This window comes from Chlamydotis macqueenii, chromosome 1 (genome assembly GCF_036417535.1).
Source record: "Chlamydotis macqueenii isolate bChlMac1 chromosome 1, bChlMac1.mat, whole genome shotgun sequence".
NCBI classification, from domain to species: Eukaryota; Metazoa; Chordata; class Aves; order Otidiformes; family Otididae; genus Chlamydotis; species Chlamydotis macqueenii.
In genome coordinates this window covers 27,020,666-27,038,031 of record NC_141556.1, presented here as the reverse complement: position 1 = coordinate 27,038,031, position 17,366 = coordinate 27,020,666, and the positions used below count along the sequence as shown (strand labels likewise).

At 39.5% G+C, this 17,366-nt stretch overlaps 1 protein-coding gene across 1 annotated transcript in view; it reads right to left on the bottom strand.

Annotated features, from left to right (window-relative positions):
- The window catches only part of ASZ1 (ankyrin repeat, SAM and basic leucine zipper domain containing 1), a 40,677-nt gene extending 24,001 nt beyond the window's left edge, over positions 1-16,676 (bottom strand). Inside the window, exons 1-5 of the mRNA XM_086739916.1 lie at positions 16,572-16,676; positions 15,197-15,199; positions 14,841-14,934; positions 9,557-9,679; positions 6,321-6,432 (exon numbers count right to left, since the gene is read on the bottom strand). Of these exons, the coding sequence (XP_086596042.1) occupies positions 6,321-6,432; positions 9,557-9,679; positions 14,841-14,934; positions 15,197-15,199; positions 16,572-16,676 (437 nt within the window). The remainder of the gene's footprint in view (positions 1-6,320; positions 6,433-9,556; positions 9,680-14,840; positions 14,935-15,196; positions 15,200-16,571) is intronic.
- Positions 16,677-17,366: the final 690 nt, after the last annotated feature.

Sequence of the window (17,366 nt, the reverse complement as noted above, 5' to 3'; positions counted from 1 at the left end):
CTTACTGCAATCTAAAAATGTACATAGGAGGTGTACTGATAACCATCCAGATAAAAGTTTTGAAGAATTCTTTTGTCATATTGAGGAACCGTACAGCCATTCGTATTTCAGCAATCTAGATGCACGACCTTCTTGTCCAAACACCTGTGAAGTCCTTTTGTGTGGCACAATTTGCCACATGACGTTTGCCCATGTTGAACATGATACTTAAGTGATGTCAATAAATAAAAGTCTTAAAAGGCATATAAGCAATTTATTAATTAAGCATGATGTCTCTTCCAATCATTTTTGCTTCCAGCTACGCAGCAATCTAAATAAAAAGCAAGGAATTCTTCACCAGTCCCATGAAAATGAAGGGGTTTTCGTTTGTTTGTTTGTTTATCTTTAGGTTTTCCTGCTTTTATGTTAAGGCTGGAGAAAAAGACAAAATCAAAAGGTTTTTCAGTTCTCAGGGCCATCCAAAACTTTGTATATGATATCTACACAAAGATACATGAGGTTCTTATAGGCTCACTTCATTTTCATCCTGTCAAAAAAATGGGGCAAACGGTAATCACAAGAGTAAGCTGAGTGAAACTGCCCTAAAAGCTACCCCTTGGAACCTACTACCTTGGACAATGACATGCGACCACCAAATCAGGTGATACAGTGCTAGCTACCCATCGCACTGAAAAGTGTCCCAAGTCTTTTACTGCTGTCTGTTAGCACTAAGCTGAATCTGTCATGCAGAATTCATCACACCTGACAAACACACATTCTTATGTTTGGGATCATGCTCTCAAGTGAGACAAAGTTCATCTTCCTGGAAAATTTCAGAAGAGGGAGGAGAGGAAGAGATGTCGTCTTCCATCTAGACACAGGTTTCCTTCCATTGGGTAGATATCAATAGAAAATTCAGTTTTCCAGTTTGGTGATCTTGAGAAACATAAGCTGTATGAAAAGTCTCATAACTGAACATATGTTTATTAACTAGATCAGTGTATCACTAACATTAGAAAAAATACAGCACGCAGAAAACAATTTAATCTTAAGAGTTTAGTCTCCTCAAACTTTTCTTACTGAGATCCCAAAGCAAGGAAATGATGCTACAAGACACTAATATTTCAGTATACTGATCTGCGAACTGAACACTGCTTCAGATAACCAGGAAGCATCTTCAGAACCTTTTGGAGTCAGTTTCACCACTCCAGTGCTGTGTATTAAGCTTGGAACTGAGAAATGAAGCAGTAACAGTGTGTCCACAGCAACAGAAGGAAAGCTATTTGCCCCTTTTCTGGCTTACTGGAGTTTTTTAAGCAATGAGGTGGAAAATTCTATACAACAAGTAGTACTGGAAGAACATACTTTAATGCGCTGTGAGCTGCAACATACTTTTTCCAGGCACTGTCTGCTGCAGCAAGGTAGGAGAGCCCTCTATCTTCTTGAAGCAGAACTTGTTATGAGAATGGAACATACAGCTCTAGTAAGAAGGTTGGACTGGAAAAGGTGACAACTTAGTTTCAGGTTCCCTAGTTTTGTGTGTCATTTCAGATGGCCAGTTCTTACACTCTTCTGCTTCTGAACTGTTTATTTTAAAACTGTTTGTTTTAAAATTATAAAAAGGATCCGTGTGAGTTCTACAGCACACAGAGGTGGGAAGGTAGACAGCTACAAAATTATCTTCATACGATTCAAAAAATACAAGTGATGTGATTATAAAAGGAATTAACATAAAAATTAACAATGGGAATGGCAGAACTCTATGCTATGACATTCCCAATTATCCTGCCCTGGCCTCCTATGTTTTCACTGTATCACATTTTTACAAGTAAGTTGGTTTAGCTGAAGACAGGCACATTTGTAGAAAAACAAATGAGTTATTCACACAATCAGAAACTTATCAGACCATTTTCATCTTTACCTTCAAAGTGTGGGTAAAGTCTCCAATCAAGAAATTCAGTACGTACATGTGAAATCTACTCCACCTTTCTAACGAAAGGGCAATTCTCTGTCGCATAAAAAAATCAAACCAACTCTACGCAAATAACCCACAATCAGGGTAAGCTAGTAGCAATGATAGGAAGTTTATACACTTGTGATAGATGTTGCTGACGTAATGCTAATAGATTTCAGTGCAGATTTTGTTTCTGTTTTATAAAAAGGCTGCTCAGGTGACATTCCAAGACACTACCACACATTGTCAGAATGCCTCTGTTAAAAACAGCATCTAATCTTGCTACTGTCCCCAAGTATTTTATAACTCTGCCCAGAAACTGTGATCAATTGTTGTAAGCCCGTTGGTACCACCATATAGTCAACATTAGCTGGGAAAAGTACAAACACCTATTTCAGTGTCTAGACTCCTTCCCCCTACCAAAAACTCTGCTGAACAGGCCTCAACACTTACATTCAAGAGCCACTCTTCCAAACTTACAGAACTCGTACGTTTACCATGCTTTTGCCTTCTCCCTAACTCACATATGAGGATGGAAGAGATACATGGACATAGCCCAGATGAAGACAGTACTTTGGCAAATGTGATTTTGCATCTGATTTTTCATATATAGCCCTGCTGTCCTGGTGTTTGATCAACAGAATAAAATAAGTCTTTCTGTCCTGAGTTCATAGTGCTAGAATAAAAAAAAACTCTCTGAAAGGCATGACGCACAATATAGTGTAACATCAAAAGACATTTTTTGCTCTGAAGTGGATCAAAGATCTTGACTCAGTATTAAATTCCTTCATTTTCTTGCCCCAGCCATAAAAATGCACTGTAGTCATTAACTTTACGCAGGCTATTTACCTTTACCGAAATGTACTGCTGTAATTTGGCATGGTTAACTGTAACGCAATGATAATGTCAAGGTCTTCGAAATTATTATGCGGTGCAGACTTGCTATCTTATCAGTAGCAATAAATATCTAGTCAAAATTATGGTATTACGCAATTACTTTATTCTGACTACGCAACCTAAAGAGAGACCTACCTTGTGAACTGGGCAATACCAGGACAAAAATTTCCCCCTTCCTTTATCACCTTCTCAAGAGCGTAAAATAGACCAAAACCTTCATCATTAAACCATTTTTGATACTCCTCAAAACCGCTCTGAATGTAAGCGTAAGCGAACATAGGTAGGCAACTTAATACCAGACCTGACCAGTGATTATGTTTTAATGTATGTGCATTCACGTACATTACAGTATGCCTCAATCTCAACTTTTAAACCTGTATAATGGCAAGAGACAGATGAAGGTCTAGTTCTTCTAATACCCTAAAGAAAAAAAAAGCCCAAAGACCTTCTGAAGACTTTTCTTTAACATACACAAAATTCTTAACCATTTTAGAGCAGAAACACTGAAGACAGGCTTGGTCACTGACTAGGACTCAATTGTGCTAGAAATTTTAAGACTGAGGGAAAAAAAGCCACATAAACAAAATCAAACCTCCACATAACCCATCCAGAACAAGAGACAAAGAATTTATGTCAAAATAAAGGAGGTTTCAGTCATCCACCTATTTGCACCTTCTTCTAACAAAGAGCTATTGTCATGAAACATCAACTAAAAATGCTCTCCTTAGTGGCAAAGCTGTTAGGTTTCTTTTACTCTACTTTATGTAAACAAGAACTTGAAGGATGTCATCACTAAAATCCATATTTACTAAACAACCTATGACATGTAATCCTAGCAGCAGTAATCTAGTTATCAGTTGGTCACGCCTTTTCCTTCTGCCTAAAACGAAATCACAGCTTAACATTAATAAAACCAATGTACCTTTAAGAAAGCACTGCAAGTTAAGAGAGGTTTAAAAACAAACAAACAAACAAAAAAAAGACTACTTAAATATTTCCAGGCCTTACAAAAGGATAAAGCATATAATTTACATTTTGGAGCAAGGAGGTGGTGAATGATACAAGATAAGCAGAACAAATTTCTCGAGGTAGCATTCACTCAAATGAAGCACTCAGGCTACAGTAGCTCTACAAAGACTATACAGAGCAGGTCTTACAATGCTTTCTTCTTTCACCTACTTCACTTCTTGTTCGTCTTTCAAAACTCTTCAGTTAGAACTTATGTTTTGACACACTACATTCTCATTAACAAAACTGTTTTTACAGCCATCAATATTCAGTTCTCAATTCTGATTTAGCAAAAATATTGGAAGTTACTTTACTGAATACATTATCCTCAGTACTCTATCCTATTGCAAAGAAACCATCTACCATCTTCTCTCTTAACACTTAAAAAGTCCGTTTATTTCTCACTAGTCCTTCCCCACTCCACACACACTTCATGAATTAGGCAAACAAAATTGCAAGTTTCTCTGTATCGCCTCCAGGTGACGTGAAATAAAAAAGTCTACTGGTTGCCCTGACAGCATAACAGAGAAAGGATAAATACCAAACCCTACCTTACATCAAAGTTACACATTCTGCTTTGCATTCACACACATTCTAGTTGTTGCTGGACAAAAGAGAGACTTCCTGAAATCATTCTGGTTCTTAAGTGCTGAGACAGCCGAATAACGTGAAGCCTAGTTCTCAACACTTGTGGTAAGCTGATCACACAGGAAATACTCTCACAAAAATCTCAACTCACTGACAGTTCTAATGCCCTCCTACAGAACATACTGCTTGCTCTAACGAAACGATTGAAGTGTGAATGCAGTGCCACACAGATGGTCTGTTTTGATTCCTTATCTTCACAGAAGCTGGTTTGATGGGTTTCAGCCCCCTGTTTCAGAACACCGTGGAAGAAGCCCGCGGGAAACTGTAGCTGCTGCCTGAGTAGTTCTAATGATGGAGTGGTACATGGATGTCAAATACTGGAAATCAAAAAAGTCAGCACAAAGATTTTTGAAAAATCCAGACCTTATAATCTAACTTCTGCTTTTGTCTGGTACAAATATGACATTTCTGATTGTCACTTAATTTATCTTTTCATTTGAGAAAGAGTACTATTGCAAAACTGGACACTGTATCTGATGTATGCAAGCAGAACTCATACATTAGCACAAGGTCGTAGGAAACAAGGAGATAGCAAATCAACATTTGTATATAAAAATCAACTATGCATAACATACTCTAAGTTTATAAATAAGGTTTGCCCTTAAAATTGCCATCTCTTGTGTCAGAATCCAAACTATTTTTTCCAACGTTTAGCCAAAGGTCTTTCCAACTGTAAAACTGCAGCGTTGCACTGTGGCTTAGATTTTCAAACACCCAGGACAAAGTTTAATAATGCAAAGACTTCCCTCATTTTTTAAAGCAGAATGTTTATCCTAACACTCAGCTATCTGACGGCAACAATATGTAATTATTTCAGAGTCCGTAGCTTTCTCTTCTTTCATGAAGAATTTTTAGCCTTTAAACTAACGGCATTTAAATTTGGTACCAGACATCAGTGGCACTTCAGCACAACTATGTTTCCTCCTTGCCTATCAGAACTACGTTCACAGTGAGGTTCAGGGCCCAGAGTAATTTAATTCTACTAATGAGAACCAACAGGCTCCAATTCTGTTCTTTTTAGAGGGCTACACAGTCTACATATCTCGGGTAATGTGGTGAAAGAGCTGTGGTATAAAATAAATGAATTTCAGTTAGTTGAAAACCAAGCAGTTTCAATTTGACCCAAACAGTATCTTTTTTTTTTTCCAGCAGAGGGAGGACAGTTTATCCTGGATCAGCCCAGAATTTCTCTCTTTTTGATGCAAAATGAAACATTGCATCACACTATGCAACTGCAGACTGCCAAGACACAAAGTGGTAATTCAAGAAACAAGCTGTTACTTGTTTTTAAGAGGAGATTAAACCTCCTTTTAATCTGGATTATTCTAGATCACACCAGAATAAATGTATTTTATTTACAGAGAAGCTTTCTTCTTCCATTGGCAGCTGTCTGTGAAAGGAATAGAGCTAAATACCCATAAAAAGTGCAAAAGGAAGACATGAATTTAAACAAAGAATGAGCTGATTTAACTTACATTCTTATACAGAAGAGGCAATATGATTTGGGAAAGGCAAAGAACATATTTCTTGCCCTTAAACTGCAGTCAAAGTATTAAGATTAGGTTTCTCTCTTAAATTTGTATCTTGTTCACCTGAGAAACATACTCAAATTTGATAAAATTGATCATAATCTTATTTATTCAGATGAATGACAGTACTAGCAGAAATAAATATCTGGACACTAATCTTTCCTTATGCAGACAGCAGTGAAGTTACAAAAAAGCTAATGAAGTAGAGGTCATCTTAACCAACAACAGCTATGTCTATAAGATGTCTCTGCATATTAATACTAAATTTTAGGCTGTATTCACAAAATTTTTTTTTTTTCCAGTACCTGCAAGTAAGGTTAGGGTCAGCATTCCTTGATAGAAGCAGTTCTACAGTCTTCAAGATGTTTTCTTCTGAAGCATGCGCAGTACATGCTGCCATCAGCACAGTGTACTTATCTGTTTTGAAACTTGCAGTTAGAGAATTACATATGTAAATGTAAATACCATGCTGATCTAGAAGTTCTTTTAAAAGCCTTTACATTTGCTAGAGCTGTTCATCGGGTTCTGATACTCTAAGATATTTAGAAAAGGGTAAGAAACTACTTTTCCTTCCAGTGAAAGTCACTAGAATTATCAGGTAAGATAAAGGCATCTCAGAAGATGCTTGGAAAGATGAGAGTGAATGCAGTAGTAAAACATCTACTCCTACTGAAGTTTAAGATACTTCTTAGGTACCTCCAAAAAACAGTAGGCACTCAACTACAGATGCTTGTTTCTCAAACTTCGTTCCACGTCAGTAGATTCACTCTCTGTTCCTCCCCACCTCTCCCCAAAATACAGTCAAGGGAAGAAACAGTTTACAGGAAGTCAATGGCAATGGATAAAAAAAAGTGCATTAAATGTATTATAAACACATACCAACACCAATTTTAGGGAGAACAGCGGTTGATACAAAGGACAGCTGAAGTAACAAGGCTTTATTATAAGGCTTGAGGAGAAGGAAGTACTAGACTACTATGGTGCAGTTGTGGCAGGAGAGAGATTAAAAGTATGTTTTTAGACGTCGATTTAAAGAACATCTACAGAGTCTATAAAGATTCATTAGGAGGAATCAGCGTATTTGCTTCAGGTCTGAAGCCAGCTGGGCGTTACAAGCCACCTCTGCTAAGAAATCAGAATTGTACACCACTGCTGTTTGGCCACAGAAGAGGGGAGATGTCCTTTCCCACGGTTCTCCTAGAGAGATGTGGGAAGTACCAAACCTCAAGGACCCTAGTGAATTAGTTGGCTCTAGAGTCAATCAGAAGTTGCCAGTTGAATAACTGACCATTTTGCTTATCGCACAAACTTGTTCACAAGTTCAAACACGCCTTTAACAATCAACAAGCATAATTTTAGCTGTACCTACTTCATACCATACCATGAAGTGTTACAACATATTCTCTAACTTTCTGGTAGAAATGTTAAGACTATGTATATACTAACACCTTTATTCTTCAACTGAGGCCAGATTTTATTATATTTAAATATGAGAAGTTTGTTACGTACTTTACCCTCCTTTGCTCTACTTTCTTTATTTCTCATCACTTCTTGTCTCCCTCCCCTCCAACCAAAGGTCTTAGTTTTGCATTTAAATCCATCTGTTGTTTTAATACACTACCTTTTAAATTTTAACCACCTCATGTAGACGTTCTAACACATATAAATCGGTATATTAAATGGAAAATTAAGTTTCAGGGAGCCACTTAAACTCCCGAATAGTAAGCAATTAACATTTCAGTAAATTACCTGATACACTGACAGATTTTTACTCAAAATGCTTAACCTGGTTATCAAAAACAACAGGAAAGACGGCAGGACTTTGAACAAAGTCAGCAATAAGCATCGTTAATCTGGGAATGATATTTAGGAGGAACCAGTACTTATATTTGTATTCAGTATTTCACGTAGTGATAAAGAGTGGGAAATTAATTTATGTTAACCCATCTAGAGCTCATACATGTGAGCAAGAGAAGAAGGTGAAGAAACACGTCAGAATTCCCAGGTTTCTCTTTTGCAGGAAAAAACAGCAAGAGATTAGTTTACATTCAACCCAGCTGAAAAACCCAGACAAGCCAGTGAATTGACTCCTCAAGGATGCTGCGCTCTGATCCCATCACATAGCGAATGCTACATTAGTTCCTTGTTCTTCAGAACTACCAAAAACAGTAAAATTAAGTAATCAGTTACAAAGAATGACTGAAATGTGACAAAAAGTTATTAACATTATAGCTGCTATTAGTATTATAAGCATTATAGGATATTTAATATAGGATCACTTACATAATGCCTGCTGATGTGAAAAAAAGCAATAGTGCCAGTGACATTTAGTATCACTTTAAGATGGCACAGCTTTACTGAACACCTGTGGCCTGACCTGAATCAATGACTTGCAAGACTGCTCCTGGCTGGACAGTACTCTGCCACACACATGCCCTAGCTACTGTTTCCCTACACAGACTAACAGGGAAACAAGCTGAGAAACCTGACCCTAGCAAGGTGCCACTTAGGGCAAACACACTGAAAAAATGCCATGCATGTAGGTTAACTGGTCAGCCGAAACTGCTGCCCATAGCAGTTTCTGCCCCATTTATAGCTCTCTACAGCCATAAACAAGGAACAGGTACGAGCTGCAGGCAGCCACTTGGAAGTTCTCTGAAGCCGGCTACAAGGACAGAAATTCAAAGGCGTGATTGCTTTTGGTGCAGATAATCTACTCTAATCTCACACTGATCAGTGCTAAGAAGTTCAAGAAAATTTTCAGAGCCAGATTTGTACTATCTGCATTTCTGTCTACTACTAGTACAAATATGGGCAAGTTACCAGAAAACATAATCACTGCTTTTATGCACTTGCCAGTATTGTCTGTTCCATCAGTTTCTTCTGCATTGCAACATTTTTTTCTTGCACTTAGATAAATATTCCAACACAATGAAACAAAAGCAAAATAACCACAGTTTAAGTAGGGAAAAGTTACTAGGTCATAAAAATTGGCAGAGGAACTAATATTACTTAGAAGCTGCACTGAAGTCTTGCAGAAAAAGGTGATCTAGCAACACACTGAAGAGCAGTTTTCACTTAACAGATAAACTATGTTCTAGTTTTAGAGAAGTCCATATTTCCCATGAACTGGGAAGCTACTACTGTCGATTAGGATTCTAGCTGGTTTGTGCATGTGCATACTTCATAACACGATCAGACAAAGGAAGTTTTAACTCTACAACTTCATCCTAGAATTCTTGAACAACTATTTCCAAAAACTCTTTTTAAAATAGTACTTGGGCACTGGGAGGTGGAGGGGAAAGACAGAATCAGAGAGAAAGAACAAGAAAATCCATAAACCGATATCAGATCCATTTAAAGAACACAATTTTTACTTTAAAACTACTACTTTTACTTCAAAACCATGAAAGCCAAACCAGATCCCAGTTCCACTGTGAACTTTGGTTTTTTTTTTCCCTATAAACGTAAAAAGAAAATATGGATAGGACAATGTCTGGTACTGAGCATTACTGGCCAGTATTTTTCATCCACCTCTTACCTATTTCAAAACATGCACTGGCACCTCTGTCCAGAAGAAGATGCACTACTGCAAAATCAGCCACGCTGGCAGCACACATCAGGGGAGTCCATCCAAACTGAAAGCTAGATTCTATGCTTATACCTGTCAAAATTTAAGATACTAAAATCATAAAACTGCAGCACAATAAATATGCATTTTATAAACTTTACTTGTAACATGCATCGTTACAAAGGTTACAGATCATTTGCATTTAGTCTTAGGAAGAGAAGTCTCTTAAACTGTTTTCACTTTTAATACACCTTTATCTAGAATACCAGAACATAACTTTTAGAACTAACACCAAGGAACCCAAGAAGTACCACAGAAAGATTGCACTTAAGAAAAATGTAAGTAATATATTTAGTTACAAAAATAATTCCAGTGAAGTGCACAGAATCTCTGTTTTCTCCACTTATGTGCAATAGGTTTCCTCAATCAAAATGAAAAATTTTTATTCTTGCCAAGCCAAGAAGACTGCTGCGGAAGCAACTTCCTTGTCAGGCTATTAAGATCATATTGATCAGTTTTCTTGCTTCACAGCTCCTTTTATTCTCTGTCTTGCAAGACAGTTAACTAGCAGATAACAATTCTGCATTCAGTACTAACAAAATATCTCAGCAGAAAGAAGAAATAGAAGACTATGCAGGATTCAGTCACAATCATCAAATTTGTTTGTTGCTCTTTATAATAGCCATATCTTCCTTTGTGGCCTGAAGTAAGCTTGCCAGACAGCCATCCCAAATTCACCAAGAACCAAGTATCAGACTGAGATACTTCTCTGACAACCTTCAAATAAAAATCTCTATACATTTTTGCAATAAGAGGAATAATCTTTCCTTCAATCCTTCCTCAACTACAACCTTCTCCACAACAGTTTACACTAATGATGGCACCTTAGCCCAACAGTGATTATGGATAATCAAAAATACTTCTTTTCAAGAGATAGCTCTGAAAAAAAAAATGAAACTGTCTTAAGAAATTTGTGACAGTCAAGCTACACACATACCTTTCCATGCAAAATGTGTATTTACTTTCCCTGCCTTGGTAGTTTGTCAAAGATGTGCTCAGTGTAGCAACATAAAGCTGATGGAATAACAGGGACTGATTCTTTGACTGTTTAAGATCACCCAGTAAAGAGGTAACATTCAATGAAAACCAGGTGTTGAGGTACTCTAACACCTCTAACACTTCCAAGTCACTGAATTTATGATCAAGTCTCAGTAATGCATACGTACTAGCTGCAGTTTTTAATGTCACAGTTTGTCTGCAATATACAAAACATTTCATTGAAGCCCACAGCCAAGTTCTACAAGGGGAGCCAGTAAGCATCCCCTAGCAGTCATATCTGAACTTCCTTGCAAATGAGTTACTTCAAGAATTCAGAAAATCTGAGATCCAACAGCCCACTGGAGTAACACTAGTGGGAGAGGAATACCAGAAAGCTGTCAGTCTTAAGAAATCCCTTTTTCCCCTAAGAAAAAGCACTCCAGGTAACGACATCTCCCATCTAGAGCTTTTTATTTTAATACTTATCTGGACAATAGTGACAGAAGGTCTATTTGGCAGGCATATAGAGACTTGTCAGAACTCTTGAGAAGGTATTTCCTCATTGCTTTCTAAGTTCTAAGCTGTTCTATGCTGTGTTACAGCATCTTTGTCCTGCATGGTCTTCCACCATCTTTGTAGCAACTGCCTTAAAGTACCATGCAGTGTAAAAGTCACAACAGAAACCAGCTAGAGGCTCAGAGGAAGACAAAGAAAGGACTGAAACAGTAACAGTCACATTGCTTCTTGCCCGCATGGTTATAGCAGTTGTTGACTAACCAGAAATGTCTCCCCTTAGTTCCTACTCAGACTCCCTTGTTACATGAGCTTTCCTTGAAGCAAGCAGTATTAGTTTAGCATTTTAAATGGTCCTTAAGAAGTGCTGTAAGGCAACAGTGAAGCACAGAAAAAAAAAAATAGTGAAAAATTAGGCCAGATCCAACAGTTAGAGAGGAGAGGCTGCTGCTGCTGCAGCTCCACGTCCCCAGGCCAAACCAGTACTGATGCTGAGCATGTATTCACAGCAGACACAGATATACACCACACTGATCAACACCGAGCACTTGTTAGCTCTGAACACAGTTAGCATGAAAGCTCTCATCCTGCTTCCCTTTGGGACAGATATATCTCCTCTGGCTGCTGGTATCACGGACACATGGACCTCTTGACCCCTGGTCTCGCTCCTGTGGCTGGCACATCCTTTCACTCACTCCAGTCTCTACAGTCACTGACATCCAGGCACAAGGGCCCTATGACAGCCCTGGTAGTCCCTTCCTCTGAGTCCATAATTTGGGTTCCCGCCCACCCTGGGGCCTCTCTGCTCTTCTGGACTTGTGGAGATGGGCCTGTGATAGGCTGATGGCTTCCATGACGGGCCTGGGAGGAGATGGGCCACACTGTTATTTGTGCTTCCTCACCTGCCATTACCTCTCTGTGTTCCTTTATGGGCATGAGCAGAGGAACTTTTCAGTCACATAACCTCACAAATCATGTTTAGGAGGCAAAGCAGATACACCACTCTTTCTTATAATCCAAGTTACAGATAAATACTCTCCTCTTTAACCAGGAACAGGGAGAAATATGTTCTGGCCCCAGACAAGCTCTACAGCAGGAACTACAGGAAGCATGTGAATAACGGTGAAGAAAAAGAACATCAAAGGAAGAATTACCTTCTTTCTGTGATTACTACAGTTTCTCCAGTATCTCCGACAGATATTTTGCTGACTGTGGCTAGTAATAGTTGTGGTAGAAAGTCTGGTTTTATACAGAAAAATGTAGCCTCAAACTCAAAAAGGTTAACACGGTAATGTCCGAAGAACTATGACCAACCTCTACATATGTTATTTTTATGGTAAGTAATTCCATGTTTGACACAAAAAAAAAAAAAAAAAAATCTTGAAAGACTTTCACTTAGTTTAAGCACAGCTCTTAGTATTAGAATCCATTCACATTCAAACCAAATTAATCTGAGGGAAAATGCTTGATTCTGGAAGACTTCTCTCTAATAGAAGTATTGATTTCTTGTAAGTCTGTCAGCACTTTGTACTGTGGTTCCACAACACCTTAAAGCTGAATTAAATGAGAGCTGCTGATGTCTCCGACTGCTGGATCAGCCACCATTCTCATCTGACTCAGCATTCAGAGTCTTAAAGTGGCTGAAAAATTATTCACACACCCACTCCCACAGTTTACTACTACTTTTATTCCCTGAACTGGCTCATGAAAGATCAGATGAGCTCCAGCACTCATGGAAAGACAGGAGTGGAATAGACTGCTGAATTAAAACAGGAAAGGTGATCTGACTGCAGCTGTATCCTTGATCAGCCTAAACTGTCGTGAGGTCATCACTATTAATTCAATTCGAGCAAAACAAACATATGAATTATACAGTGTTAAGTATTTCACTCCTAAAGTAGATCAAAATGCCCATCACCTTTGAACCTGCTGCTTGCTTGAATTACTTTTAGTGACGCACACTTCAGCAATTTGTTCTTAGTATGCTGCCATTCTATAGGAAGAGTAAGAGTAGACATTGTGCTTGTCCGTTTCCTAAAGGAGCTCTGTAAAACTGCCTCAGCACCAAAGATTCTTAAAACAATGGCTAAGCAAGCCAGAAAACAGCATGTTCTCACTCCACCTGAAAGAATGGTCCCAACTGTTGCTAGGAAATCCACTTCCAACACAAACTCTGAGTTTGGTCGAGTGCTGGTAGTGAGCCTCCTACAAGCTCTATTGAACATAAACTAAAGCAACTTTGGAGCAAAGATTTAATCTGACTGAGTATCGATCCTCTGAAAGACAATGTTACCTTTCTTCAGAAACACCTCCCTGTTAAATAAGCATTGTGTTCTACTGCTCTGCAGGACAAAATTGGATGGGTCAAAATTTATTGTTAATCATATTTTCAAGAATAACAGATACTATTGTCGTATTGCCTTGTGCATTTCAAGGGACAGGACACTAGACTACAGGAATCTTTGCCCTGACTTTATGCTTTTACAGATACTCATAATGATCTTCCAATAGCATAGAATTGCTCATTATGTGGCAGGCGTCAACGTGAAAAGTGAACTATTGCTGTTTGACTGAAATACAAACAATTAAAAGAGATGGCTGTAACAAAACAATTAAGTAATCTGATGCACAGATACCACTAAAAACTCGACCTATAAATAAGAACATATTTTCTCAAAGCAAGACAGAAGACGTAGTTCACTCAGTATCACATATCTGTGTTTCAGCCTGTGCAACAGTTTTCACTTAATTTAAAAAGAAAACCATCCCCCACTGTGGTCAGGAGGTGTCTCTTCTAAAAGGGCAAGTAATGTCATTGTTTTAAAACCCACTGATAGCTAGGAAACTACTTTCTTCCAGCCATAAGACAAATTCTCTTCAGAGAGCAAGCTCTTGGCTACTCTGTTCTGCTTGCTTGCTGAAGCAGAACTTCCTGACAATTATCACTAGGCAGGACAACTCAGTTATGCAGTTTTTCATTGCCCTGGATGCTTCACTAAGTGATCCAATCTTCCAAATACTGAATAACAGAAACACATTACAGAGAAATACTTGGTAAAAAAACAGGGAGAAAAGCTTTCAGTGTTCAGACAAGCTACTTTCTACTGACAAATGCCACATAAATCCTATTAAACCTTTCAGAATCACAAAATCTTTGTCCAGCTGATGTTGCCAGGGCAGTAGTATCACACAGGGCACATACCAGAAACTTAATAGTGCCATGAATGAGAAAAAAAATGGAGCTTCCAAACTGAGGGAGCATTAAAACAAAAAAAGTCAGCTCTTCTTTCTACTCCTCCCCAGCAACCTTCAACATGAATTCTCACTCTCAATTTAAACCACCTCAAATCTACTGTTTGTAATTTATATTTTCAGGTTAAAGATGCATCTGAAAACAAAGAAACACCTTATTTCATAGTTTATATGTTATAGTTTTCTCAGTTTTCATGGGTCCTGAAAAATAAATACAAATTGACAACAACTGATGAAATAAATATAAATTAGAAGGAATTTGCTGAAATATAGCATGCTGAGTCCTGAAAAAGTAATTTCATCCTTAAAATAAGAGTTTATGTCCTGTACTGGCAACATTCACACACCCCTACGTGCACCCGACATTATTCTGGAATGAGAAACTTTGAAGCTTTAGAACTGTTGCCAAGTTCAATTAAAAATATTCAACTTCATAACTGGCTTTCCTCACCCGAGTTTAAGAGTTCTTCAATTAGTGACACATCACCACGAAACAGAGCCTTCTTTAACGCTTCTTTCTTGTCCGCCTGCAACATCTGATCCAACTGTTAGGTAAGCAAAATAAAATTAAGTCAAAATCTAGTAACTGTTTCAAGGTAAAAACTACAGCTTGATACCAGCATAAAAGCACTAATGATCTCTGCAATAACAAAGTGGGGTGGGGATAGGGGTGGAAGCAAGGTAAAACTTTTCCTCTTCTGTCTCTCTAGACCTGTTTAGGATCTACTCTGAAATGTGAGTTCTAAAATTAAGTTTTCAGAAATAAGATATTTACATTTTCAGAGAATGGAACTTTTCTCAACAGACCTGCTATCCTCCTACCCTGCTCTCAGTTTTTCTTAATGGTATTTGATTTCAGTTAAGATTCCTTTTCATCCTCTAGTGTTAGATAAACATCGCAACACATTTATTTACCTTTTTTGTACATTTTACCTGTTGTGAAGCACAATATTAAAAAAATGTATCTAATATGATCAGAAATAAAGGTTACAGTTTGAGGCACTGTAGCTCAATGACTAGCCATCTGGCTTAATCCAGCATGAATCCACTGCTGGAAAGGGTTACTGTTCCTCTTTCCTCCTGGTTCCTGTGGTAGCAGAGATATTTGTGTTGCTGCATCACAAATGATTTGGCTGAAAAATGCCCTGACCAAAAGACCAGTTTATGCATCAAACAGTTGCCTGATTCAAGTTCCTTTCAGAAGCATCATAATTTGTTCGTTATTGAAGGTGCAGATATAGCTGAAGATTGCTACTGGCATTATCTAGACTACACAAAACACTTACATATACCAATCAGTTGAGGACTACTCACCAGTCCTTTGCAGACAGAAATGGATATGGAAAGAAGAGAAGTCATATTTATGATAAGTTTTGAAGTTATAACATGAGAAATCAGAATGACACAATTTCCCCCACCACATTATAGTCTATCTTTCCAACAGCTTTTGTAAATATTTTAACAGGTGCTTAGTGTCAAAGGTGAGAAACAGCCCATATAATAATTTAGCCCTATTTCTGTTCTACTCAGCCAACAATTTCCAAATAGCACATCTCTCTGGATGGGAACCTTGATTTAAAGACAAAGGCCACTGAAAATTCAACTATAACTTGCAGAGTACTGCAGATATCCATTTGCTTCCATTTTCCACTTCCACCTATGAGACAAGCTGAGGGCTAAGAAGCCTTTCAGAATCCCCCTCTGCCCCACACTATCAGATGCACCATATCATGCTTCATGCATCACATGCTTATCAACTACAATAAAATCACTTAAATCTTCATGCTGACAAGAATTAATAAAACAGCTTTATAGGCCTCCGGTTGCTCTCAAGTTCATTCTTATGTTGAAATAGGGACTAGGGTCTGTTATTAAAGAGGAGAAAAATATTTAAAGGAACCATTAAGATTTTATGTAGAAGACACCCCCCCCCCCCCCCAAATTCAGGTTTTATTGACCCCTGGATTTAGGATACACCACCACTACTCTACTAGGAAACAATCCCCAGGGAGGCACCAGCCGCAGCCCCCCCCCGAGGCCGCCCTCCCCGCGGAGGCCGACCCAACCCCACACCCCTCACGGCGCTTTCAGGCCCAGGCCGCCTCCCTGGCGTTACCCCGCGCCCAGGCCGCCCGCAGGGCCCCAGATCGAGACCGCCGGCAGCGGGGAGGCTCAGCCCCACCTGCGGCTCCTGCCGCACCACACCGATGTCCCAGCCGTCCTCGTCGCTGTCGCCGTCCTCGTCGCCCCCCGCCACGGCGCGGGCGCCCCAGGGCACGGCGGACATGGCGCCCCGCTCCGCGCCTCGGCACCGGCCGGTCACGTGGCCCTTCGGGAGCGGGAACGGCCGGTCACGTGAGGGGTGGAGGGGAAGGGGCGGCTGGGCGCCTCCCAGCGCCGTGCCCGAGCCGGCCTCCAGCAGCAGGCCGGCTGTAGTTTGTGACGTGAGGGGGTAGGCCCGTCCGTGCTGGTGACGACGTTATAGCGTCAGGTAAAAGAAACCAATAAAACGTAGGGTTATATGTGTGTGGGAATGTAACGTGGCTCGCCAGTGGCTGAGCTGTTCCCGGGGGGCGAGGTGAGGCAGCTGTGTCTGAGGTTGTCGCTAGGTCCATGACTGGTAAATGTGTTTAAATCCAAGGTTAAAAAAAAGGTTTTCTCTCTTTAATTTCTGTCATCATCAATGCACCTAACCTGGCAGTGAGCAATCATAGAATGGTTAGGGTTGGAAGGGACCTTCAAAGGCCATCTAGTCCAACCCCCCTGCAAGGAGCAGGGACATCTCCAACCAGATCAGGTTGCTCAGAGCCTCATCCAACCTGGCCTTGAATGTTTCCAGGGATGGGGCCTCCACCACCTCTCTGGGCAACCTGTTCCAGGTTGCAGTCAGTCATGTATGTGCACGCAGTGTTACACAGCCACAGCCTGTGGTGGTGGCAGGTCTGTGGGTAAGGTTGAACAGCAGCCGTGCATAATG